This window comes from Squalius cephalus (assembly GCF_949319135.1).
Source record: "Squalius cephalus genome assembly, chromosome: 21".
Classification (NCBI taxonomy): domain Eukaryota; kingdom Metazoa; phylum Chordata; class Actinopteri; order Cypriniformes; family Leuciscidae; genus Squalius; species Squalius cephalus.
Window position 1 is genome coordinate 4,435,894 of NC_137142.1, and position 27,859 is coordinate 4,463,752.

Genomic DNA, 27,859 nt, shown 5'->3' on the forward strand with positions numbered 1-27,859 from the left:
CCCAACATGATGTCACAAGTTGTGACCCTAAAAAGTACAGAATGCTCATGCATACCTGTTTTCTCTCATCATAGTCACGATGTTGCTCATCACAGTTCGGTACAGACCATTCGGTACATGGTCTTAAGCGCAGGGTGCAAGTTCACTTAGGTCGTGTCCGAATTCACTTTTGCTTGTTTAACGACGGGAAAAATGGTCGGCGCGCCAGGCGCATGGTCTAAAAGGGTTATCCCTATTCTCTTAATGAGTAATGGGTGTGTTTTGGGATTTACTTGTGTTAAACCAAACCAATTTAAATGCCAATTGCGCTCGCACCATGGCAGATTCACTATTTACATGACGGAATTTGATAGTGGAAAGACTGAACGCGTCTCCAGAGCGCAAACGGATCTGCTCGTGCGCGAGGTAAAAGTGCGCTAGCAGACCATCTACGGGACAAGCCGGATTCCACCATATCTTTATGTACAATATTTGGCATGTTTGTTTGCTGCTGTGCATCCCTGTGTTTTTAATAAGCAAAATGTACGCGTGTTGTGGACCCACCTATAGACGCACATTACTAACGCGCTCTTTAAATAACAAAGAAAATATATATTGCGCCATTGCCTTTAGACCAGGTTTCAGTTGGTCAATGGCTCAGTCCATTTCTGTTGCCTCAAATTAGCAACGCACCAACAATGTGCCAGAACACACCTCGTTGTCAGACCAGCACGCCCATGGGCGCACAAATGGGCGCAAATGAATTTGCTATTTAAACAACGTGGCGCAGGAAGTGAAAATGATAATTGCGTCGGTCTGAACCTAGCAAAAAACACTTGTGTCGCGCTTGGCGCTGCTTTGCGCCGGGTGTAAGATAGGGCCCATAGTCTCTTAAGGAGCTATAACATCTGATATATATTAAAATAAAAGTGATCAAAGTATTTTCTAGCCATGCTCTAATTTTTAAGCTCCCTCCCCAGCCCACCAAGAGTATTTTTCAAAACTAACCTGCAAACATTTTCTGTTAAGAATTTGTTCAATTCAATTCAATTCAATTCAAATTTATTTGTATAGCGCTTTTCACAATACATATTGTTTCAAAGCAGCTTTACAGAAAGTGCATTTCAGAAATGTACATAGAGAAATACAGTTAGTTAATCATGTATTGATTTAGGGCATAAACATCGCCAGCGTCGAGTCGTCTCTTCACAGGCGCCGAGTCGTCTCTGCACGGGTGTTGGAGAATCTGTAGTTTCCATGAGAGGCTGGATACAAACTGGAGCTGACGATCTGTATTTACCTCGGGACTAGCGTCCCGAGATAACAACAGAAAAGCATATGGGAAATAATTAGCGTAGCTGCTGTTCGCAATATTAATGCATTCAATCTGATTCAACTGTAGTATAAAATGTAAGTATTATGTGAATGCCTGGCTGAAGAGATGCGTCTTTAATCTAGTTTTAAACTGGGACAGCGAGTCTGAGCCTCGAACAATATCAGGAAGGCCATTCCACAGTTTAGGAGCTAAATGTGAAAACGCTCTCCCTCCTTTAGTGGACTTAGATATCCTAGGAATGACCAGAAGCCTCGAATTTAGTGATCTTAAAGAGCGCGATGGATTGTAGGGCGATAGAAGTTCCGTTAAATACACGGGAGCTAAACCATTTAGGGCTTTATAGGTCAGTAGCAATACTTTGTAATTGATACGGAACTTTATAGGTAACCAATGTAGAGACGACAGAATTGGTGTTATATGATCGTATTTTCTTGATCTAGTAAGAACTCTAGCGGCGGCATTTTGGACTAACTGTAGCTTGTTTATAGAGGATGCAGGACAACCAGCTAATAAAGCATTACAGTAATCTAGTCTCGAGGTCATGAATGCATGAACTAACTTTTCTGCATCAGAAACAGATAGCATGTTACGTAGCTTAGCAATGTTTCTAAGGTGGAAAAAGGCTGTTCTTGTAACATATGAAATATGATTTTCAAAAGACAAGTTGCGGTCTAATATAACACCCAGGTCTTTTACTGTAGAGGATAAAGTAACAGGACACCCTTCTAAATTAAAGTTGTATTGTAAGAGGTTTTGTGGGCAGTTTTTTGGACTAATAAGTAATACCTCCGTTTTATCTGAATTTAATAGCAGAAAATTACATGTCATCCAGTATTTTATATCTTTAACACACTCTGTTAATTTAGATAATTTAGCGTTTTCATCTGGTCGTGATGAAATATATAATTGAGTGTCATCAGCATAACAGTGGAAATTAATTCCATGTTTTCTTATAATATTACCAATTGGCAGCATATATATTGAGAATAGCAGAGGGCCTAACACAGATCCTTGCGGTACACCGTAGTTTACTGACGTTATCTTCGATTTTTCCCCATTTACGCAGACAAAATGGTAACGGTCTGATAAGTATGATCTGAACCAGCTTAATGCCTGTCCCTGAACACCAGTGTAGTTTTGTGTTAAACCAAACACAATTTGTCATTGTATTGATGTCAAGGCCATGGGCACATTAAAGTATTAAGTCACACACAGCAAAAAAAAAAATTAAGTCGTCAGGTCACGAGTTGTCACTTATTTCTAATGTGAGCAGATTAGCCAATCGTAATGTCTTGAATGTACAGTAGCAAAAATAGCAAAAATAATTCTAGAGGTCAGAAAGAGGGGGAGTGGAGATTAATACATTTTCTTCTAATGTTTTTCCCTTGATGTCCTTGTCTCTTGCAGAGGAATTGAATGGGTTAGTTTGACTAGTTTTCTGTCCTTCGCCACTTCTGTTCCCAACAACCTTGGACTTGTGAGGAATGAACTGCAGCATGTGGACTTACGCACAGGTAAAGCACACACACTGACACACATTACACACTGGTATTTTATCCTGATTGTACATTGCTCAATCTCCTTATAGTTGGGTGCATTCTGACTATCAATTTTCATTGGTATCAGCTGGAATGAATTGTTCTGAAAGTGAATCCAATCATATTATTCCAATGAGTCATTAGGGCCAAGCACCGAAGGTGCGGAGGCATCTATTGTATCTGTTCCCGTTCTTATTATTATTCTTCATTTTTTCCGACTGGGCTTCTATGGCAGCCCATAGAACCGCTTGCGGGAAAGTTGTGCAATTTGGCACACTGATAGAGGACAGTCTGACCTTTCATCATAGCAAATGTGGAGTCTTCAACTCAATCCCTCTAGCGCCACCAACTGTCCAAAGTTGCACTCATGTTTATGCTAATAACTTTTGAACCGTAAGGCCTATCAACAAAATTCTTTTTTCCACTGATTCCTTAGCTCAAGACGATTCACCCCATTCCGTCATGGAAATTTTTCCGCCATTTAGAATTTTCTGAAAAACCTACTTTTTCGAACTACTCCTAGGCCGTTACTCCGATTTTCACGAAAATTGAATCAGATCATCTACAGATCATGCCGACAAAAAGTTATGGAATTCAAGTTGATTCGTCAAACCGTTTTCGATAAACCCACGAACAAATTTTACGTAGCGCTTGCGAAAACAGACGTAAGGCTGTATCTCCGCAATGCTTTATCGAATTCAGACCAAACTTGGTACAGGTCATCACAACCATGACCTGAGGCTACATGCAGCGTTTCGGTGCAGCAACACCTACTGGTCCGGAGATATGAAAAATGTATGTTTTTGCTTATAACTTCTGAACGGTTTGTCCAAAAATCATAAAAGTGGTCTCGTTAGATTCAGGGCATCATGCTGAGTCGACTGATATCCAATTTTCCCAGATCAGCCATTTTGGCTGGTGGCCATTTTGAATTATGTGCTAAAATTCTGTATTTTATGAAAGCATGAACGTATCGTTACGAAACTCAGTATGGGTCATCAGCACGATGCTCTGAAGGAGCGTGAGAAGTTTCGAACCAGCACCACCTAGTGGTCAAAAGTTATAACAAAATTTACAAAAAGGCTAATAACTTTTGAATACATCTGGCTATTGAAATGCCACTGGTCTTAATAGATTCCTTGGGTCACGCCGAGAACATAGATACCCAAGTTTTCCTTATTTGGCCGAACTTCCTGTCCGCCATCTTGATTTTCATTCAAAACCAACTTTTTCGAACTCCTCCTAGACCGTATGTCCGATTTTCACCTAAATCGAATCGTATCATCTCCAGACGGTGCCGACTAAAAGTTATGGATTTCGTGTCGATAGACAAAACCGTTTTCGTATAGCGCAGCAGCAAAGTTGAGGCATGATGCCAAAAAGACTATTCAGGCTTTATCTCTGCAATGCCTTGACATATTGACGCCAAACTTTGCTCATTGTTGCAGTTGGTCTGACACGTCTTGTCGTCTTGTCCTGCTTGGCTCCGATAATTGCTGCTTGCAGCTATATTTATCATTATAGCTGTGATGTGGATGTCACTGTTTCTTATTGAACTAGTTATTGTTATTGTCCTTTGTGTTAACGGGTCTTAACTCATCCCACATCACATGTGTGGCTTGTTATTATGGCTCTAAAGAGTGAGCAATGATTTGGCCAGACAGGTGTGAATGACATCTGATCAAAACTCAGCAATTTTTATATACTGTAATACCTTCAGATTAAAAACAACAGATTATGTCTAACCTTATAGGCCAAGCACATTTCACACTGTTATTGGCTACATTTTTCCTGTATTTGCTTCATATGCATGGATGTTTTGGGAAATCTTATTGGGTCATGTGAATGAACGGTGTGTAATGTCAAGTTAAATACAATTTCATTCATTCATTCAAAAAAAAAAAACATGTTTCAAGACTCTCACATTGTGTTAAAATTACATTTGCATTCTTTTTTTGTTAATTAAGCTTGTGTATCAATATTAGTTTGGTCATGCAGGCATTGCTTGGAAACTCCAGTGAAATAACTTAATGAATATTGATGCACTATAATCAGCTTATTCTCTGGATGATGAGCAGTCTCACACTTCAGTGTATCTGTTTTTCAGGCTATAAACTAGGCTTGCCTACTATGCAAATGTCACATTAAAATTTAATTAATTCATTAAAGCTGCAAGAAGCATTGATCGGGACCTCTCACGTTGGTGCACATTTGGGGTGCGGGTGTGTTTTTGAGCATTCCTATACCTCTCAACAAGTACTTCCTGTTTCAAAATGCCTGTTAAGAGAGATGTGTTTGAAGTGTGTGAGTGGCGGTAGAAGTGTAGGAGAGATAGCTTGTAGAAGGTGTGAGGGAATCGGGTCTAGAAGGAAGGTTGAAGAAGGTCTTCTGCCTCTGTAAGGGGAGAGGAGGAGATTATTAGCTGTGGATGTGATTAGTCTGAGTTCCCAGATGTGTGAAGTTAAGAACTGACTGCTGATGGTTGTGGATTTGTCTGTGAAAAAATGTGCTAAAACTTTAGCTGTTAAAGAGGTGGTGGGAGGTAGTGGAGGGGCTGATAATTCTAGAGATCCACAGAAAAAGAGAGAGGACCCAGACATGCACTTTAGATATACAAATACGGTGCAATCACATGAATAGGAGAAAGTTTAATGTGCAATATGGCAGAAGTCGTCCCAACTTCTAAATAAAAGAGCCAGTTGCTAGTTGGTAAAGTCATTGCATCACTGCAGCTGCCATTAGAAGCTTCGATTGCCATTGAAACGGTGTTTTGAGATGCACATTGACTGGTCCAACCTGAAATATAAGCTTTTTTTTTTTTTTTTTAATGCTATGGTCATTAAAAACAACATTCATGTCCGATCTTGTTGCTGATTTAAAATTTTTTATTTAAATGTGAGTGTAGCAAGTAGTTGAGATTTCAGGATTCCTACATTCAAATAAATAGGACTTGGATTGGAAATAAATTTGCCTTGGATGCCTGAAATATCTGCCCAGAGGCTTTGCAAATATGGCCGCTGAGAGATTTTGACAGGCTAGCAGGATTGTGTCCTCTTCTGTGTGGGATGTTAGAGTGTTTTTGTAGAGAGAAATGTGCTGAAAACATGTTGAATATGGACACATAGATTATAAAAAAAAAGTAAGAAGCAGAAAAAGAAAATAGATACTTAAGTGCGTTGTCTGTCTTTGCTTTGTGGACTCATGCAGACTGACACAGATTCCAATTAAATATATGGCTCATCAAAACTTGTGTTAATACAGCTGTTCACGCCTTTGTAATTAGCAAACCAAAACGCAATAGCACATGAATGACTTTAATCGAAACTACTGCCAGCGGGACAGTTCGGCACTTAAGTGCAATAGATATAACAAGCAATAAAAATAACGGTAACACTTTACTTAAAGCCTTTATGCATAATGCATTATAAAAGTATTGGTGCTTTGTAATGCACTGTATAATGCATTGTATGGTCTAAATAATTGTAACCAGAATTATAATACATTATATAATATACCTTTAGAAAGTATAATGCATTAAAAAAACACCAAACAACCAATTTCAGATGTAACAAGGCATCTGTGAATATTACAATGCATTTTAACTTTAGTCACAATTATTTATGAAAAGATAGAATGCATTATAACTTACATTATGAATATCTTTATAGTGCATTATACATAAAGGCTTTAAGTAAAGTGTTACCAAAAAAAACAAATAGCTGCTTCTTGCTGACAGACATTATTATAACAAACAAATACAAAATTAAAATAAAAAATAGGAAAAAGCAATAAACAGTAAAACAAATAAATCCTCTCTAGCAGCAAATATTCATCTTAACGACAGAAACGGGCTATTAAGCAAACACTTATGTGCTACTGCCTTCTCCTCTTAATCGCTTTTCCTAGAATTGTTTAAGCATAAACAAAGTTTGAAAATAAATATAAAGTTTTTAAGTATTTGGTATGGTTTTATAAACACTATATCAAATACAAAAATCTGAAGGGCTGTTTAAATACTCTTTGGGCCCTATTTTAACGATCTAAGCCCATGGTCTAAAGCACACGGCGCAAGTTCACTTAGGGCGAGTCCGAATCCACTTTTGCTAGTTTAACGACGGGTGAAAATGGTCTAAAAGGGTTGTCCCTATTCTCTTAATGAGTTATGGGTGTGTTTTGGGATTTACTTGTGTTAAAACAATCAGAGTCTCATCTCCCATTCCCGTTCACAAGTTTGGGGTCAGTAAGGAATTTTTTTTTTTTTTGGAAAGAAGTTGAAGAAATTAATACTTTTATTCATCAAGGACACATTAAATTGCTCAAAAGTGACAGTAAAGACATGTATAATGTTACAAAAGTTTCTATTTCAAATAAATGTTGTTCTTTTGAACTTTCTATTCATCAAAGAATCCTGAGAAATAAAATGTATGACGGTTTCCACAGAAATCTGAACTGTTTTCAACACTGATAATAATCATAAATATTTCTTGATCATCAAATCATCATATTAGAGTGATTTGTGAAGGATCATGTGACGCTGAAGACTGCAGTAATGATGCTGAAAATTCAGCTTTGATCACAGGAATAAATTACACTTTACTATATATTCACATAGAAAACAGATGATTTACACTGGAATAATATTTCACAATTTTTACTGTATTTTTAATCAAATAAACACAGCTTTGGTGAGCAGAAGAGACTCTTTTAAAAACATTAAAAATCTTAGCGAAACTTGAAACCCCAAACTTGTGAACGGCAGTGTACATGAATTCTCCAGAGCGCAAACGGAACTGCTCGTGCGCATGTTTGTGTGCTGCTGTGCGTCCCTGTGTGTTTAATAAGCAGCAGACAGGCGCACATTACTAACGTGCTCTTTAAATGACAAAAAAATAAATATTGCGCCATTGACTTGACATAGACCAGGGGCCGGTTGCATAAACCTCTAAGACTAGTCTTACAAGTTAGACATCAATTTATTTTCTTTAAGACGGATCATAGCTTTTTTCAGTTACATAAAAACGTAGAGAAGCCTACTTTGATACCCAAAACTAAGACTGATTGCCCCTGACTAACTGCTAGTAGGTCATACTAGAACTTAAGACACTGTCTTAACATTATGGCTATGTTTATGCAACCGGCCGCTGCTGGTTTCAGTTGGTCAATGGCGCAATCTATTTCTGTTGCCTCAAAATAGTAACGCTCCAACAATGCGCCAGGACACACCTTGTTGTCAGACCAGCACGCCCATGGGCGCACAAATGGGCACAAATGCATTTGCTGTTTAAACAACGTGGCGCAGGACGTGAAAATGATAACTGCGTCGGTCTGAAACTAGCAAAAATCACTTGTGTCACGCTTGGCGCTGCATTGCGCCGGGTGCAAGATAGGGCCCTTTGACTTCTTTTCTTTGACTTTCAGATTCCGCAGCTTGTTATGTTTGCTGGAGCCACATTGACCGCATTATTTCTGTCTTTCTCTAAGCTGTTTCTACTGTCTAAGCTTTCTCTACTGTCAAAGCATGAATTTGCATTTTCATTAATTCGGCCCCCTCACTCCTTCCGCCATGCTTCTTGTTTACGTTGGGGTTGTTAACATCAGAATACACATCTTTTTACCTCTTTTACACAGCATACACACAGTGTTGTTAAATTTAACAGGCTGATGTAAAAAAAAAATCAAAACAATTCGTAATAAGGTATGTGCCCATGATAACAATACAATGCATGTTCATTACTGCGATATATCATATTACAGGAGACCAGCACATGTCTACTGAGTTGAAGTGGTTTATATTCATTCTGTTTTATGTTTACAGAACTTTACTTGTTTATGACAGCTTGCTTGTGACAGCCTGAAAGAGAGTTTTCTGGGTCATCTGTGTGCGTGTGTGGATTGTGTACGGCATGCAAATCTTGACATGGCCTTTTCATCAGTGTTTTGTTGTTGTTGATGTTGTTAACTCTCCTCCACAGTCTGCACTCTTTTGGTTGATTAGATCCCTGTCTTCATTAGAACAGGACTTTAATTAGGCCACTCTTTCCATACAAACTTTGTGTCAGTGAATATCACACACTTGCACACACTTACACAATCCTTCACACACTAGCTAAACACTTGACAATCTGGAGAGCAAATCAGGGCTCTGCAAACTCTCAAATCATTGAGTCGAGAGAGTAGGATATTGCTGAATATAAAGGTCAATCGACTTAATTTTAGCACAATATTTTGCATTTTATACATACAAATCACAGCAACCCACAAAAATGTTTTTAAAGGTACTGAATGTTAACTGAAAAGGCTACTTTTTTAATATTTTTTATGAAATAAACCATTACTATATGTTGTAGATAATCTACAAGAATCTAGAAATATAGTGAAATTAAATTACTTTTATATCGTACTGTGTTTTATTTAGCATAAAAAGCATGTCTTACATTTATATATATTTAGCATTGAAAGGTTGCTTACCTGGCTATATTTCATGATGTTTCAGTCGATTTTACACATTTTAGTCTGTCAATAGTTCTACTAGTAAAATGTGTTCAAGCTTATATAACAATAACATGTTAACTAATGTAAGTAAGAATAGGCCTAAATGACTTACGATGATATCCTCCTCTGGATCAAGCCACACAGCGCATCCTCCAAACTCGATGAAAAGCAGAGGAATTAAGCTTGATGGTTTATTTATCGATGTGATGGGGGCGTTTACAGGTTTGCGTGCCTCACGTGGACGATTACCGTGTGATTAGCTTATGTTGCGCGTGGTTGTGTTCACATTCAAAATAATGAGCTCAGACGCTGAAGATTATTGGTTTCATATGTATTACATAAACAGAGAAAATGTGTTTTCCATATGAATTACTTCATTTAAAAGTAGACTTCAAACTTTCTAAAGACATATCTCTCATGTCTGTGTGGCAAGTTTTGTTGAATTTCTGGAACATTTCCGGACGCATTTCAGAAAAAAAGTTCACAGAGATGGCAGAAAGCACACCCTGTTTAATTTCTTTATTTTACAAAAGCACAACTTTTTGTTGTTATTGTGAGTGTACTCAAAAGTAAACCCTTTACAATTTCGAATGATGTATTAAAAATTGAGTATTTTAAGTCGATTTAGCTGCTATATGTGGAAAAAATCCACCAAAATGCGCCGGCACGCAGGGGGTTACTTAAATCAAATAACTTTCATTGTAACTCAACCACAGACACAAGTTAAACACTGAGTGAAAGACTTGGATGCAGTTCCAAGCAACATAACATTTTGTGACTGTGATAGACCGTATAAACAGTATACTGTACTGTACATATGTCAATTATAGCACCCACATAAAAGTCCACAATAAACTGATGGTACTCAAACAGAATAAGCTTTTTACCTCCCATTATTTCTGTGGTAAATTAATTTGCTATGGTGCTATTACCATTGTAGTGGACAGCAGGCAGAGAGGATGGTGAATTTTTAATTTCCATTTCCACACAACGGTGTGGAAAGGTTTCAATTTAATGAGATTGGAGTTTCGTGGACAACACAAACAAATGCCTTTTGCCTTCAGATAAAGCGACATCTCTCAATCACAGATCGACCCCCTCAATCACAGGACCTGCTTTTCCCCCCAATTCTAATGATCATCAATTTCTTAGGAAAAATTCCCAGGTTAAACTAGTTTTACCATAAGGCTGAAGCCATAAAGAAAGGACAGATCTTCACAATTCTTCAAAGTTCAACATTACGCAATCATGTTTTGAGATGTTTTCAGCACAGTGCCTAGGTTAATCCACAATTGGTTTGAAAAGTGAGATATGCATAGGTAAAACTTTGCTGTTCTAGCTGTGAACTGTGATCATATACAGCTGGCTAATCAGAGGTCTGTAAGGTGTTTATTGAGGATTTATATGGACATGCTTTTGCGTGTTTTATATAAATGACTTATCTCGGGTATGTGGTCACTCATTTAGAATACGAATTCATCAACATTAGAACGAAGTTAAGAACAAATTCATGTGCGTACGCACGCGTTGTGAATTAGGTGGAAAGGTTTCGTGAGAAGTTCAAATGTGCGTGTAAATATGAATAATGTACGCAATTAATGAATGAGACCCATTGCTCTTAGGTACATCACTTTGCAGTGCAATTTTGTGCTTGAAAGGGACATGCATGATTTATTAACCATCTTTCTTTAAATGTTGCTTCATAGCACTCCTCCAAACAATCAGGTCCGTGTGAAGTATTTGGAGAAAAATGAGCAGTTAGAAAGACAATGAAGCAATAAGTAATTTAAGGCAGTGTGTTACAGTGATTTATTTTTGGGCACGGGATGTTTATATAGGTAATAAATGTAAGCAAAAAAATAAGCGAGCAAATTTGGACACGGACATATATCCACTTGACAACTTCAACCAATGGACACTTTGTTCTCAAGGTTCTTTGCGTTTGCAAAAGAGTCTCTTTCAGACCGTCAGATCTGCACAAGGTTCACACACATACAATCCAGTAGCTCTCAGTCCTGGTGTGTCTCTGATTTACCAAACATAATTTATATCATTGGTAGAAGTGCCAAATCCTGAACTGGATGTGTCTGAGATGTAATAAATAAGTTGTCTGCTCCTGCAATTGGTGATTGTTTTGTTTTTTTATTCTGCTTTGTGTTGATTATTGAGGGAATATGTGAATGATGAACAAGTGAGAGATTTCAGACACCAGTTGACACCAAAATGGCAGTTAGTTGTTTTACGTTAGTTCTAAGAAAAACTCTTTCCTGCATTTGTTTGCAGATACTGTACCACTTGGTTTGATATTTTGTTTTTTAATTTGATGACATTGACATTTTTAAGTGTGTCTTAAGTGTCCAAATAGTTTCACTGTCAGAATAATTAGGCTGTGTGTCCACCAAAGCATTTTTCCCCCAGAGGCCAGCATCATTTTTATTTTTTTTTCAATAGGAGCGCTGCGTAATTACCAAAGCCAGCAGCGTGACGAGGTGCTGCACGCTTGGTGTTTTCTTTTCTTTTTCTTTTTGCTGGTCAATGAGAGATGAAAAATGTTCCGCTATGGGTAAAAATGCAAGACCTGTCGCTTTTTACCCAGCTGTGGAAGAGGGCCGGCACAAATATTACCAACCGTCTCACCCTGCTTGTACAACAATGGAGAATTTACAGAGTATTAATATAAAAAATAATGCTTGGAAGAAAGTTTCATTAGCCATGGGTTTACCAGGTAAACAGTTAAACACTACACTTCCAAGCTGGCCATTTTCAGAAGCGCGCCTCAGCTAAAACCACTTTGGTGGACACACGGCCTAAATCTAGCAGTCCCATAATTTGTATGTTTCGTTTTATATTTAAGAGAACATTCATTTATTTATTGTTTGTTTGTTTGAATAATTAATATTTTGTGCTTTCTCTCTCAGGGCGGTGCTTTGCATTTCGAGGTGAGCGTGGGAATGATGAACCAGCCATTGAAATGATTAAAGTGTCACATCTGAAGTAAGTAACATAAATTCTTCTCACTCTGGCGCAAACACCTCAGTGAGCACTTAAACACCTTTCCCTCATCAATGGTGTCAAATACGGACATGCAAAAACTACTCTCTGTAATTATTTGGTATTATCTGGATGGTGTCTGGGGTGCACGTTCACCATCTCTGTCTACTTCCACTCTCACATTGCAGTACTTCAGTGATGAGTGCATGAGTGATGTCTCATTCCTTAACCTTGCAGTAGAGGGGATTTTATTTATTGTTTGGCTTTATCTCCTTTATCACTTTCCAAACTGCAGTTTGAAACCATTCAGTCAAGCATGAGCAAGTCAGTGTCTGCTGGTTGTCAGCCAACCCTAAAGACACCTTTTCACTGTTTACAACAAATGACAGACAATATTGATTTCCATTGGAGAGTCTCACAGTGACTGTGAAGCTCTGTGAATGTGAATGTGAATGTGAATTTTTAGATCCATTTTAAGCTTCAAGTTGAAATATTTACACCGCATTGCAACCCTTACAAATGGGTGTGATGTGTTCCATTCAAATCAAGACTATGCGCACAAGGTGAAAATTACCCATAATATTTTTTTTTTCTTAAACCCTAAAATCCTGCTAGAGTGGATGTTTATGAACAAAGAAGTCCAAAACAATTATTTACATTGTTTAGCATTGTGTAGTAGTGGTTCCTAATATTGATAATAAATTGGCTGAGAACCACTGGTCTAGTCTAGAGCAACACATTACATAAAACGTATAATTAAAATAATGTAATGCACAGCTAGCCGTGGATTATCCCGCTTATACTTTGACTGGAAATGACCATCGGGTATTTTAGCTATGAATCATTATATCTAGCATTCTGCCTACTTTAAATAAGACAGAGATAAAGTAGGTAAGATTACTTTTTTTTTTTTTTTTAAGAGAGTTTGTGCGTGTGTATTACCTCCGTTTATCTGATTTCTCTGAATTGCAAATATTTTCAGCAACGATGGAATAATGTACTAAAAAGTGAAGCTGTGAGTGCAATTAATTTAAAATCAGCAATGTTACTCGTTGCTGAGAAATGTAATGTATGTAATGTAATATGTAATGGTGCAGAAAGGCTTTGTTGGTCAGTCATTCATCTATCCATTTTATTAACCTATGTAGAGACTATGTTTCGGGCCATAAGCAGGAAAACACCCTGGACAAATGGACAGTCCATCACAGAGCTAACACAGCAATACGTTCACACTAACACAAACACACGTTCACAGCAAAAAGCTTTGTAGATTTGTACCTACATTCAGACATGTTAAAGTTCCCCTATTATGCTATTTTAAAGTTTCCTAATGTTGTTTTGGAGTCTCCTACGACAGGTTTACATGCATCACAGGTCAAAAAACTGTTTAATTTCTTCATAATATACATTTGCACATCATCACATTTTTCAATGATTCTCAAACGACTCGTCAAATGAATCAATCTCTCTAAATCCCTCCTTTCCGCGATATACTCTGCTCTGATTGGCCAGACAGCTCAGTCTGTTGTGAGGCTTCCTACTCCTTAAACTAAACACAGTAACAAACAATGACGTCGATTTTACCATATCAATGCGAGCGCGAGTCCGAGTCCGATGATGAAACACTGGAAGAACTAGTTATTCAACCCGAACCTCCATCGCAAGGACGACTCGAGCAGGACTCAGTGTTTCTCAGTGATACGCTACTCAGTTTGAGGGACATTATGAGATGTTGCAACTGTAATTCCACACCATCAGCATTAACAAGTGCATGTCCATCAACAAACCGATTATTTTACTTGTACTAATTTATTTACCGAGCATTTTTGTAATATATTGCAGTGAACACGTGAAAACTGTATCAATAACAGTGCATGTGTACAATGTATACATTAGCCGAGCTCTAGAGTGAATGACTGATGTAACATAAAAACGTTTGTAAAACAAATCTGTCACATTGTAGAGCACAGCGTCTTCTCGACATGGTGCTATCCAGTGTCCACAGGAATCAGCTGTTGGTTTGAGGTTTAAGTTTTCCCTGGTGTCTGCGCGCACAATAAGTGGGCGGGCAATATGCTAATGTTTCGTCTTGACGTCACAATGAAACGGCTTATGACTCGTTTGGAAAACTATTCATTTCATTGACTCAGAGTCGACTCTTACATTTGAAAGACAATAACTTTATATATGCTGCACTTTCAGATTTAAAACTTTGCAGGATGTTTTCATTCACTTAGAGCTATGTTACACACTACATGAAAGGTCATTTTCAAAAATCCATAATAGTGGCCCTTTAAGAATATTTCTGACTTTAGTTAACTTTAGACCTTCTTGATGTGAGACAACAGTTCTACCCACTGAGCCTCTGTCCCGGCTGGTCAGTCAGCTAATCAATGCTAACTTTAATGAAGCCAGATTGTGAAACGGTCTACAGTAGAATTCCAAAAAGTTTGATATGCTTACTTTTAATGTAGGATACTCTTTTTTTCCAGAAATGTCAGGTCTAGTCCAGAGGATGAAGTAAATGTATGTGTACATGGTCTTGTTTAGGCAGTACCTGGTGGTGGTGTTCAGAGATAAACCTCTGGAGCTCTGGGATGTTCGCACAGGAACACTGCTGCGCGAGATGGCCAAGAACTTCCCTACTGTCACTGCCCTGGTACTGTATCAAACTCACACTGCTGTTCTGCTTATTGCTTAAATAGTTGCTTATTGTTTTGAACTTCTATGTATCAGTCCGTCTGCATTACTGTTTAGCTTTTTAAGTATGCACTGCAGTTTTATTACAAGTTTTTGAACTGAGAGATTACTCTGAATCTTTCTCTGCAAAGAGACTGGCTTTATCACCACACAAACCCATTGAAGGGCGAAGTCACTGTGGGGTTTTGACAGCAAGGCCAGTAAACATTGTAATGGCGCCGCTAGCGATGATTCTCAAATAACCCCAACAATAACCTTAGTAATAAATGCAGTCTCTCTCCCGGCAACCTGTCTTCCAGCTCATTTGCATCTTGATTACTTCCTAGGGGTAAAATCTGTGCCGGCGACTTCTAGCGATCAGAAATTACAGAGTTTGAAGTGCTTTTAAAGCACAGTTATATCTAGGTAGCATTTGGCAGACATAGGAAAATTGGGGAATGTTTGATGCGTTACGCCCCATAGAATCCAAAGAGACCAGTTTCATGATTCTAAGCAAAAGGTTTTTGAAATTATTAGAAAACAGACATTTACTCTAATCGTGATCAGTTGGTGGCACTGTTCCAAAACTGGCGATAACTAGTTTCATGAAGTAGCGGAGATGTATATTAGACAGTTATATTTGTTGTTGCATTATTCCTTTAACATCCAACCTAAAAAAAATACACACCAGGTGAATTAGGAAAAGAACATGTAACTAATAGAGATCACCATACTTGATTAGAGAGGGTCTTTTTTATCAGTCCATGAATCAGAAATTACTGTCAGCCAAAAAAAAAAAAAAAAACATTTCCAAAATGTAATATAAAATTAGACAAATTATATATGAGCAGACACCTCTGTAAAAACCTTCAAAATATAAAATAAAACTGTAAAGGCAATACTGCATGAATATCTGAGTTTGCTTGAGGGAAAATCCTCATAAATCACTCTCACCTATTACTGATCTCCATAAAAGTTTGTCAAGTCAAGTCATCTTCATTTATATAGCGCTTTTAACAATGTAGATTGTTTCAAAGCAGCTTTACAGAGATAAGCGTATAATTTAAGGTAACAGAGATTGTTTCGGCTTTACAGCAGAGTTAAGTTATTTCCATCTAAAGTTAGTTTTGATTGATTTGCTTCCGTCGCAATGATCATTTGTTATTAAATTAGGGGCCGCTAAGACGACACCATTCCCTCTACACAGACTTTAAACGCGAACCTGTGAGAAACACTGATGGCGTTCACATGCGCATTTAGAATGAGTTCTATAGTTATGTGCGTTTGAATATATGCAGGTTTGGAATTCCCTACAAGCCAAGCCTAAACAAAGTACTTGTCTTTCCCTATAAATTTTGATAAAGAATTTTATTTTATTTTGTTGCTTTGGGGTAGGAACGCGAAACGGATTTTCCGGATTTTGTATGCTTCTTCAGAATGATCTGTCGCATATCCTAATTTGAACCCCTAATAATAATAATAATCCTATCAAAAACAATAGGGTTTATGACCAAATGCAGTTTATGACCCCCTTCAAAGAAAACATTTAATCCTCCGTCAAAAATTTTCACCAATATTCTTTGAGCATTTGCTTACTTTAAAACTGTCTGTGCAGTGACTCATAATAACATTTCTTTGTGTGTAAACAGGAGTGGTCTCCTTCGCATAACCTTAAAAGTCTGAAGAAAAAGCAGCTTGCTGCGCGCGAGGCCATGGCCAGACAGACCACCCTCGCGGATGCGGAGCAGAGCAGTGTCGAGTCCTCGGTCATCAGGTCTGACGGAGTCAAAATCACAACTGTCATCATTTACTCATCTTCTTCTTCTTCTTTTTCCTGGAGAACACACACACACAAAAAGATTTATTGAAGAATGAACACATGCAATGTCAAGCTCCGAAATCTACATAAAAGCAGCATAAAATGACCATACAACTCCTGAACTGTTTTACAAAACTTCTAATGTACACAGAGATTTATAATTCATTTGAAAAACTACACTGAAATTGACTACAAATTACACTGAAACTGAAGTCCCCTCTCCGCTGTTGCTCAAATGTTATTTGCGCTTACGCACATTCAAACTTGAAGTTGCATTGCACCATGTTTGATGACATTGATAACATTGGTTCTCCTGTGACCAGCTGTGCCATGGCAAGTTTGAACATGCTGAAGTATGAATGAGATTACAGTGGAGGGGAACACTTTCAGTGCACTTAAAAAACTTGAAGGATGTCTTCAAGTGACTTCAGTGACATTCAATGCTTTTATTAAACTTTTTGAGCTTTTTGTCATTGCCAACTCTCCACTGTTGTTGTATAGAAAAATGTATACAGTATGTTCTTCAGCATTTCTTATTTTGTGTTCCATGAAAGAAATTAAGTAACCGAGGTTTGGAATTACATGATGGGTAAATTATAGATTTTTTTGTCTATTTAATTATAAAAAATTTTTTGCTAGACTTTTGCTAGAGTCTTGCTTTGATTCACTAATCACTGGTACTTTGGTACACACTCCAGTCTAAGTGCAGTCTAAGTGGCTTGCTGTTTGGATAACAACTCTGTGTTGCTGTCTGTCAGTATGTTGCAGGACGCTGAGAGTAAGTCTGAAATGGGTCAGGGCATATCGGCTCGAGAACACTTTGTGTTTACTGACACAGACGGCCAGGTCTATCACATCACCGTGGAAGGCAACAGCGTGAAGGATGGGGCACGTATTCCACCTGATGTGAGTGTCCTTATGTGTTTTGCTTCTTAGTTCTGATCTACTGTCTTAAAAAACGAATTCTTAATCATAATATGGTAAGTTTCTATTGATATCGAAGGCTATATGCTTAATATGTAGCTCTGATTGACACATTTTGTATCGGGGGTCCCTGCTCCATGTTTCTATCACCTAAGGGATCCTTGCCCTGAAAAACGTTGAAGACCCATGCTTGGACGTATCATAATTATTTTGATAACTTTTTGTCGTATAGTCTATAGTTGCTTTGTACTAGGATTGATGAAGATCTGGCAAATTATTATTAGTACATGCCCTAATAATAACAATAAACAGAGCAGGTCCAAGAGGGTCTCGCACGATCTATCCATTGGCCCTTAATATACAGCTGGAAAAATCTAATCTATGTCAACTGTCAATGTCACATATCAACATCATCATGACATTTGTCAAGAAATTGCTTGGGATTTTTAGACAATTTCCTTTGTTTTGAATAGAACCTAGTATGAAGCACGATAAAATAATAATACATGGATGTAATGCATGTGATATTAAAAATGTGGGTTCATTTTAGTTTAGGGTTTAATTCTCGCTATTAACTAGTTGCTTATTAGCATCTGTATTACTAGTATATTGGCTATTTACTAGTACTTATAAAACACATATTAATGCGTTATTCTGCCTGACCAGTCCTAGCCAATACCTAAACTCTACAACTAACTAACTATTAATAAAGCAGTGATTAGGTGAGAGTAAGGTTAGTAAATAGTGAGAATTGGACCCTAATCTAAAGTGTGACCAAAATGTGGTCATGTGGTCAAGTCAGTCAAATGATCTGTATGTTGTTGGTGACAATTCGATATATATAAAGCTAAAAATCAGTTTGAAACCATGCGGTACACTCAATTTATTCATCATTTTGAATGCTAGATTTCCTCACACATTTTGTGAGAAAGTGAATGTCGCACCCAGTTGATCCAAAATAATTGCTTAGTATATAAACTTTTATTTTTGTATTCCTATAGCCTGTTTTGTCCCATCACTCAGATAATAATCAGTCATACATGAAAGCAGATTCTGTTTTCAGATGAACAGTCCTAGATACAGAATGTCATGAATACAGCTGTACACACTCTTCTGAATGGATCAAAGGAGTTTTCAAACATTTCCTTCTAATGTTGAAAAATCTGCAGTTTTAAACTTTTGAGATGAAAGAGGAAGATGGAGAGAAAATTGCTCCCTTCATCCTCATTATCCTTTTATCTCCTGCAGGGCTTTTTTTTTTTCACAAGCCACAATGCCTATTTCTGATCGTTTTTCAGATCCATTTCACTGTTCATATTTTGAGTTTTTAAGCGACCCATATACTGTATGTTTTCAGCATAACCAGTGACACAAGAACTCATATTCTTGGTCACCAGTGTCACGCTCCCTGTTCATTTGTTGCATTAATTCTGTTCATTCAACTGTAATTTCTATTAAAAAATAAGAGGAAGGAAAATACTAAACAAAGAAGAATGATATGAAGATGTGAAATGAATAGACTGAGAACTTTGTTATTAGATAAAAACATGAGGACAAAGTTTTCCTTTGGGGATATTTGCAGTTGAAAAAATGTAATCTTAATATTTAGCAATATATTTTATTGTAGAACTCAGCATATTTCAAAATGTTTAAAATCACTATGTAAATATATTACTAAATATGTGTTCTGAATTTGTTTAATCTGTTGGCTTTTGCCATCACTCTTTGGGCCCTATTTTAACGATCTAAGCGCATGGTCTAAAGCGTGTGTTACGTTTACGTGTGTTAAACCAATCAGAGTCTCATCTCCCATTCCCTTTAAATGTTAGTTGCGCTCGCGCCATGGCAGATTCGCTATTTACACGACGGAATTTGATAGCGGAAAGACCGAACGTGGGTTTAAGATAGTGCCCCAAATGTTTTACATTGGAGTTGAACTTTGTTTTTCCTTAAAACCTTTTCTTTTAATGCAACATCGTGACAGCTCTGTAGGTGTTGTGGCATATTAGCTGTGTCCTATGTCTTTTATGCAAGAAACTAAATGTCTTTTCTCTTTCAGGGCAGTATGGGGAGTATTGCCTGTATTGCATGGAAAGGAGACACTCTAGTTCTGGGAGATGTAGATGGAAACCTCAATTTTTGGGACCTAAAGGCCCGTCTTTCAAGGTACACATGTATACATCACTAATAACTCTGCAAGTCAAACATGTCTCCAGTCATGTACGTGCGTAAACTGATTTAATTCCAACACTTGTTGAACTCTTTACTGAACTGAAGTGACACATCATAAGGGACTGAGTTGAGAAAAGTACAACTGTGTTCATCACACACTCTTTTACCGTGTTGATATGTCACGCTCATTTATATTTGTCAGGGGTGTACCTACACACCGCGGGTGGGTGAAGAAGATTCGTTTTGCTCCAGGGAAAGGCAACCAAAAACTTTTAGTGATGTACACAGACGGAGCTGAGGTCTGGGATACCAAAGAGGTGTGTTTGTGCGTTGTTTATTTTATTATGTATTTATTTATTTAAAAAAAGCTTAATTTTGCTTCAAGTCCTTATGAAGCAAGTGTCACCATCTTAGCAGTTCCCCATAGCAGCCATTTTCTATCCAGCTGAAAAAGCTCAAAAAAGCTGATTTAACTCTTTCAAGGGTTTTTGACAGAATACAATATTTTATATCCTGGGAAACTCTGAAGTGTGTTTGTTGCTATATAATGTATACACAACAGTTACAGTAGTTTTCGGTCCTCAAATTGAATTGGATGAGAGGCCTTTGAGAGTGCTGTTGATTCACCAGTTTCAGTGTTTGGACTTTTCACTGCCTGTATTTTTCTTGAAAGATAATGCTGTCACACACTCCCACACAGGTGCAGATGGTGAGCAGCATCAGAGTGGGGCGTAACGTGAGTTATAGGATTCTGGATATCGACTGGTGCACGTCAGATAAAGTGGTGCTGGCATCAGATGACGGCTGTGTGAGAGTGCTGGAGATGGCCATGAAGTCTGCCAGTTACAGAATGGATGAGCAGGACCTGACAGGCGAGTGTTTTTGGCTGAAAAAAATGTCACAGTTTCAAATGACTCAAATGGATTTCAATCATGACAACTCTCCCGGTAGTTTATAAAATATTTTATTTATGTAAATGGAATGTACATATGTTTGGCGGACTAGATTTTCTACACTGCTTCTTAGGGCTGCATGATTATGACAAAAATCATAATTGTCGATTATTCCCTTGAAATTGTAATTGCGATTATTAATTATGATTATCATTAATTATGTTTTGAATAGCTTTATACCAGTGATTCTCAACTTGCTTTGCCAGGGGACCCACATATCCCCATGGTCATCAAGCCAACGACTAACGTTTTTAGGAATTATATATACAGTACAGGCCAAAAGTTTGGACACATTACTATTTTTAATGTTTTTGAAAGAAGTTTCTTCTGCTCATCAAGCCTGCATTTATTTGATCAAAAATACAGAAAAAAATGTAATATTGTGATATATTATTACAATTTAAAATAATTGGTTTTCAATTTATTATACTTTAAATTATCATTTATTTCGGTGATGCAAAGCTGAATTTTCAGGATCATTACTCCAGTCTTCAGTGTCACATGTGACATCCAGTCTATCACATGATCCTTTAGAAATCATTCTAATATTCTGATTTATTATGAGTGTTGGAAACAGTTCTGCTGCCTAATATATTTGATGAATAAAAGGTTAAAAAGAACTGCATTTATAAAAAAAAAAAAAAAAAAAAATTCTAATATAAATCTTCTTTATTATCACTTTTTATCAATTTAACACATCCTTGCGGAATAAAATTATTGATTTATTTAAAAAAAAATAAAGAAAAAAATTACTGACCCCAAATTACTGACCAGTAGTGTATATTGTTGTTATAAAAGATTTCTATCTTGAAAACATTTGCTTCTTTTTTTTCTTTTTTCTTTTTCTTTTTTTATTCATCAAAGTATCCTAAAAAAGTATCACAGGTTATGAAAAAATATTAAGCAGCAGAACTGTTTCCAACTTTGATAATGAATCATCATATTAGAATGATTTCTAAAGGATCATTTGATAGACTGGAGTAATGATCCTGAAAATTCAGCTTTGCATCACCGAAATAAATGATAATTTAAAGTATAATAAATTGAAAACCAATTATTTTAAATTGTAATAATATATCACAATATTACATTTTTTTCTGTATTTTTGATCAAATAAATGCAGGCTTGATGAGCAGAAGAAACTTCTTTCAAAAACATTAAAAATAGTAATGTGTCCAAACTTTTGGCCTGTACTGTACATACATAAATACATATATATATATACACCGTATATGCCTATTACAATACATTTGTTTACACAACAATTGTTGACACACACACAAGTACTATTCCCCTTTACTTAACATACACATTAATTGTAAGAATATGACTTCTGCTAGAGAGTGAATGTTTTTGTGTGAACTATCCTTTTAAGAGCGCTAAAAGTCAATGGGAAGTCCTCATTAGGATAGCTGATAAATGTGTCGGGGACCAGTCATCCTTCATGTTTGTATGTGCATATGCTGACACTTAATTTATGAAATTTGGTTAAGTGGGTCATGCCATCAGACAGACTTGTTGATGTAGAATAGACTGTGATTTATGCGTGGCTCTGTGGTGTCTGTTTCAGATCCAGTATGGTGTCCCTATCTTCTGCTGCCACGTGCTGCTCTCACGCTGAAGGCCTTTCTGCTGCTGCAGCCGTGGTGCGACACGTTCACCATGGACATCTCTCAAATGTGCGTGACGGCTGCATTATTCTGTCACATCCGTTTCCATTCAAAAGTCATTCACAGCACATTTTCATCCAGTCTGTTGTGATAACTATGTCTTCACTGAAACCGTTGACAAAATCTGACCAGAACAAAAGCCTAGTTAAAGAAAAAAAAATTCTGCATACATAAAAGAAAACTTTTCATAACATTTTATTTTAGGGTCCAGGTCTCACTAATAACTAGTTGCTTATTAGCATACATATTCATTCTAACTGTTAATTAAACTATTATTAAGCAGTAATTAGGAGTTTATTGAGGCAAAGGTCATATTTAATAGTGAGAATTGGACCCTAAACTAAAGTGTGACGAAACTTTTTTATTTTTTATTTTTTTTCTGTAGGGATGCACCAAACATTTTTTTGCACTGAGTACAATAACCATTACTTTCTTTTTGGTACTTGCTGATTTCATCAATTTTCCAGAACAGTACAGAGATGGACTGAAGATCTATTTATTTTCATTAAATGTCAACCCCATTAATAACATCAAATACAAGACACAATAACTGATCACCAAGGCATCATAAAATCAAAATATATTATTTACCCTTACTCTTACAACCAGGAATCATATCATTGACCCAATTAGTTTAGTAAACAGTAAAAATGGCATTGTAATCAAGTGTGCACAGCAGTGACAGGAATGAATGAGCCAACACTCTTTCCTAGTTTTATACACATAAACATGACTTTTCATGTATTACCCGTCCCATTAATAACTTAACATGCTTCCAAGTTGAAGGCTTTTACATTTACTATTTATAATCCTTACTATGCTACATGTTCCCTGCAGTTGCAAAAATGGCATATTGTTTCATATGCATCAATTTGATCCACTTGGGTTGTTTCCTGTTTTAAATATTTACTAATAATGAATTCATATCCGTTAAATGGAATTTCCTACAGGGTCCTTGTGATTGTGGAAAACCTGGATATATCAGGAACTCATTTTGAGTGCTTGTGTAGTGCAAATCCTCCCAACAAACAAGCTGATCATTTCAGCAAGTAGTTCCGGGTCGTGCTTCATCACATTCTGTTTGGAAAGTTGGAAATGTGTAACTCTATCAAAATACGCCATGACATAAGCAATTTTATTTTGTTTTGAAGAACAAGAAACTTTGTTTTTCTTTTGTGATTTCATATTTCATGCGTCAGAGAGTTTAATATAAAGCCTATTCACAAAGTTCACAGACATGCATGTCAATATTTCAAAGGGAAATGTGTATCTCTATAAATCCCTTCACACAGATATATTGTATGATCTTTTTTCTTTATTATTGTGGCATTTAGATACAATTCTGTGAATAGATTTGCAGATTCCCATAGCGAATACTTGGAATTGTGATTTCCAGATCTGGAAAAGTCATAGAAATTATTTGCATAATCTTTTAATAATAAACGACATCATTTTTCACCTATATATTGCCCTTTTCAAGAGATTATATAAAGTCAAAGTCTTGTAGTAGCATGTATGTTACAAATTCTGTTGAGGGTCTTATTGGAGAAATTTACACACTAAAACTGTAAGTATAATTGTTTAAATACATCGAATCAGTTGGTGCTTGACATACAAATATAAATTTTTCCCCATGGGTCTTCGTTTAAACGATTTGATCATGAACGCCTGAAAGCGTCTTAGATAAGTCATGGAAATCCAATGATCAATCAGTATGTCTGGTAACCCTTGGTTTGGACAGTTTATTTTTGTTTAGTTGGTCTATTCGAATCTTTTCTTGACATACTTTCTACAGTTGAACAGCAACTTGATTCCAGACAAAAGATGAACTCTTCTGCTGTCTCTTATTGTGTGCTTCCATCCTTAGAGACTACAAAGAAAAAGATGAAATCAAGGGACTGATCCAGGAACAGCTCAACTCTCTTTCTAAGTATGTTCACTCCCAGAAATAAGCACAGCACTGTTTCTATAATAACTCTGTAATTCAAGTATGGTATTCAAGGCCATTTCTTTGCCTTCAAAGAAGTACCTATTAATAAAAGCAGGAACAAAATGATCCTCAAATAGCTCACATTGTTTTATGTGAAGAGCTTTTTAAAAGCGCATGCTGATGTTTTCATTCTGGGTCATGTCTAACTAGTTTTTTTTTTCTTCCCACTCAAGTGACATCAAAAGCGTTCTCCAGGACCCAAATCTGAACTTGCTGCAACGCTGCCTCCTAGTGTCTCGGTAAGTGTCGGTTCAGCAGGGTTGTGCACCAATTTAATTGAGAATGCATTCCAGTTCAGCTTTAAAGGATTAGTTCACTTAAGAATGAAAACATCCTGATAATTTACTCACCCCCACGCCATCCAAGATGTTCATGTCTGTCTTTGAGGAAAACATTCCAGGATTTTTCTCCATATAGTGGACTTCAGTGAGGTCCAACTGTTTGAAGGTCCAAATGTCAGTTTCAGTGCAGCTTCAAAGGCTCTAGGCCGAGGAATAATAGTCTTATCTAGACAAACCATCGGTTATTTTCTAACAAAAAATAAAATGCTCGTTTTAACCACAAATGCTTGTCTTGCATTAGCTCTGCGATGCACCCCACATGTAATCACCATATGTATCATCCCGTATGTAATCACATTGAAAGGTCACTGTGTTTAGTTTCACAAAGGTAGGGTAGGGCCAAAAACTCCACCTAATTTTTCCTCCAAATTCAAAATCGTTGACATCGTTGTTTTACCTTTTTTGTAAATGGCGTTTGACTTAGGCCCAATCCCAATTCTACCCCTTACCCCTTCCCCTACCCCTCTGTTTTGCGCGTTCACGTGAAGGGGTAGGGTTGTCTCGATTCTCTTTTGGTTGGAGGGGTAGGGGGAAGGGCCAGATAGCCCTTCAAACGAAGATTTTTCGGGACCACACTTCAAACGAAGGGGTATGAGAAATGCCCCTGCATACACCGGCTACAGAGGCAACATGGCTGCCCAAGCGAAAAAGGAGACCCATAAATGTAAGAATTTTTGGCATTAATAAGTATTTTAACGACAAATAATCATTTGCTTTGTTGCATTCAATCTTGTGTTCATATACGGTCATGTTCTTCAAAGAAACGTTTGCAAAAAAATCGCTGAAGCTCGCTAACGATAGTCCCGCAACATATTTTCATGTCTGATAACTGGTGAATGTAATTGCGGCAGGGAATTGACTTATCTTTTACCGAATATCTGCTATGCATCTCCTATGACGTAGGCGCTAGCGACGATGTATAATGACGTGTAACGGTTTAGTAGTGGTGTCCCATTTCTTAGGGGAATATTTTCACCCCTACTCCTTGCCACTCTGTTTCAATGGGCAAGGGTTAGGGGTAGGCGAAGGGTTAGGGGTAGGCGAAGGGGTATTAAAATATAATTGGGATTGGGCCTTAGTCTTTGCACGTTCGGTTTGTAGACACTAGGTCGGTACTTCCGCCTATGTCACACGTGACCTTTCAACCTGATTACCAAAGCTAGTGCAAGATGGAGAAAAATCCTGGAATGTTTTCCTCAAAAACCTTAATTTCTTTTCGACTGAAGAAAGAAAGACATGAATATCTTGAATGACGTGGGGGAGAGTAAATTATCAGGAAAGTATAATTCTGAAGTGAACTAATCCTTTAAATGAAATAGAACCCTGCTGTATTTGTAAAGATTTTCTAATTATACATATTTAGTGGTCCAAGCACCTTCGCTTTGTTGTTGTTGTTGTTGTTTTTGCCTTGGAGTTCCTCTCATTATTATTAATATTTCATCAGGCTGTTTGGTGATGAATCAGACCTTCAGTTTTGGACGGTGGCTGCTCATTACATCCAGTCCTTTTCTCCGAGCTGCCAGCCCAGCGGATGTGTCCCAGAAGGCCAAGCGGCAGCTGAGGGCCCCCAGAGCACCCCTGGGAGCCACCTGGACATCTGCCATGACACCCTCTGTGAAAGCTCCTTCTTCCAGGTATGAGCTGCTGGCGTACTGAACAATACATGAATATGAGGATATTACTGCCTCAGAACCAAGAATGCTTTGAGTCCTTGTTGCAATAATTTACGAATTCATACATAGTGATTGTGAACGAGCACCGATTTGCCTGAGATTTTGGGCTTTTGTTCAGGGATTTCCATTAACTGTTACAGAGTGGAAAATCGGTGGTGGAATAGACATCCTTTTTCCCCTGTTGTTATTGTTGTTTTTTGGGGTGTTACAGCTGTTTGATAAGATATTCATATATGTATGGTTATTATTATTGCTCATATTATTAATGCTAGGGATTTGAACGGTAATTTGTAAATTGATTTGTTTCTAGTTTTCGATACAGATTCCTGGTTGACCATTCCTCTTTTACGTCTACATGCTTCCTGTTCACTAATTTCGGCCCTCCAAAATCATTTCATCCTAAAACTAAAATTAGCCGTTTCTGTCAAACATTTTCAGTAGACAAAATTTCACTGCATGCCTAATAGAGACACTTTAGACATATACCGAGCAACCACCCAAAACACCCTACCATTGTGCCAGCATGAGAGAGCACACCTCACATCTATTGAATGTGCTGTAAATCTATTCTACAGTTTACTGGATGACATTAATGGAGCATCAGTAATTAGACTGGGATTTGAAGTATACTAGTGAATTTATGACACAATGATTCTTGAGAGGTCTTCAGAGACAGAGACCATGAATATTAACACCACAATATTCAGCAGGACTTTAGGGGTTTAATTATAATAGCCAGTTATTCTTCCTTAATGGAGAGAGACTGTCATGCTGAGTTATTTGTAAATAGTGCAGTTTACACCTAAAATTAAAAACACTCCATTATACAGAACACATTTGCTTTATTGTGAGAAAAAAAGTACATTATTGCTGCACCATTATCAGCAGTAAACCAAATATGTTTTTATCATTTGTGAGTGCAAAACTTAATGCCACATTATACATTGCTCCTGCAACAAAGTTGTTGTGTGATCGCCAGGGCGTTGTTATGCGGTTAATAAGGAGATCCGTGGTGTTATTGAGTATTCTGTGTAGTTCTTACGGTGTTGCTTCAGTATGTGGGTTTTCTGGATGGTGCTTGGTAGTTACTTACTTCTCCTGGTCACATCTGTCTTATATTCCATCTGACGTCCATAGTGCCATAGATTACCAACCCTCATTAATAATCATTGACGTCGGATCACTTTGTGGCTGCAAGCATGGGCCTGTTTTTGCAGCTTTGCTTCATGAAATGGTCTGGTTAAAATGAGGATACACATTAGATACACATTAACTTGAACATTTATGTATGTAGGACGCCAT

The 27,859-nt window shown here is 37.3% G+C and overlaps 1 protein-coding gene across 1 annotated transcript in view; it reads left to right on the forward strand.

Annotated features, from left to right (window-relative positions):
- Positions 1 to 27,859, forward strand: part of wdr11 (WD repeat domain 11) — a 104,460-nt gene that overhangs the window by 60,308 nt on the left and 16,293 nt on the right. Inside the window, exons 12-23 of the mRNA XM_079855097.1 lie at positions 2,723 to 2,829; positions 12,264 to 12,339; positions 14,887 to 14,995; positions 16,665 to 16,789; positions 17,593 to 17,740; positions 19,818 to 19,924; positions 20,133 to 20,247; positions 20,631 to 20,802; positions 22,454 to 22,562; positions 24,421 to 24,483; positions 24,717 to 24,782; positions 26,329 to 26,518. Coding sequence (XP_079711223.1) covers positions 2,723 to 2,829; positions 12,264 to 12,339; positions 14,887 to 14,995; positions 16,665 to 16,789; positions 17,593 to 17,740; positions 19,818 to 19,924; positions 20,133 to 20,247; positions 20,631 to 20,802; positions 22,454 to 22,562; positions 24,421 to 24,483; positions 24,717 to 24,782; positions 26,329 to 26,518 — 1,387 coding nt within the window. The remainder of the gene's footprint in view (positions 1 to 2,722; positions 2,830 to 12,263; positions 12,340 to 14,886; positions 14,996 to 16,664; positions 16,790 to 17,592; positions 17,741 to 19,817; positions 19,925 to 20,132; positions 20,248 to 20,630; positions 20,803 to 22,453; positions 22,563 to 24,420; positions 24,484 to 24,716; positions 24,783 to 26,328; positions 26,519 to 27,859) is intronic.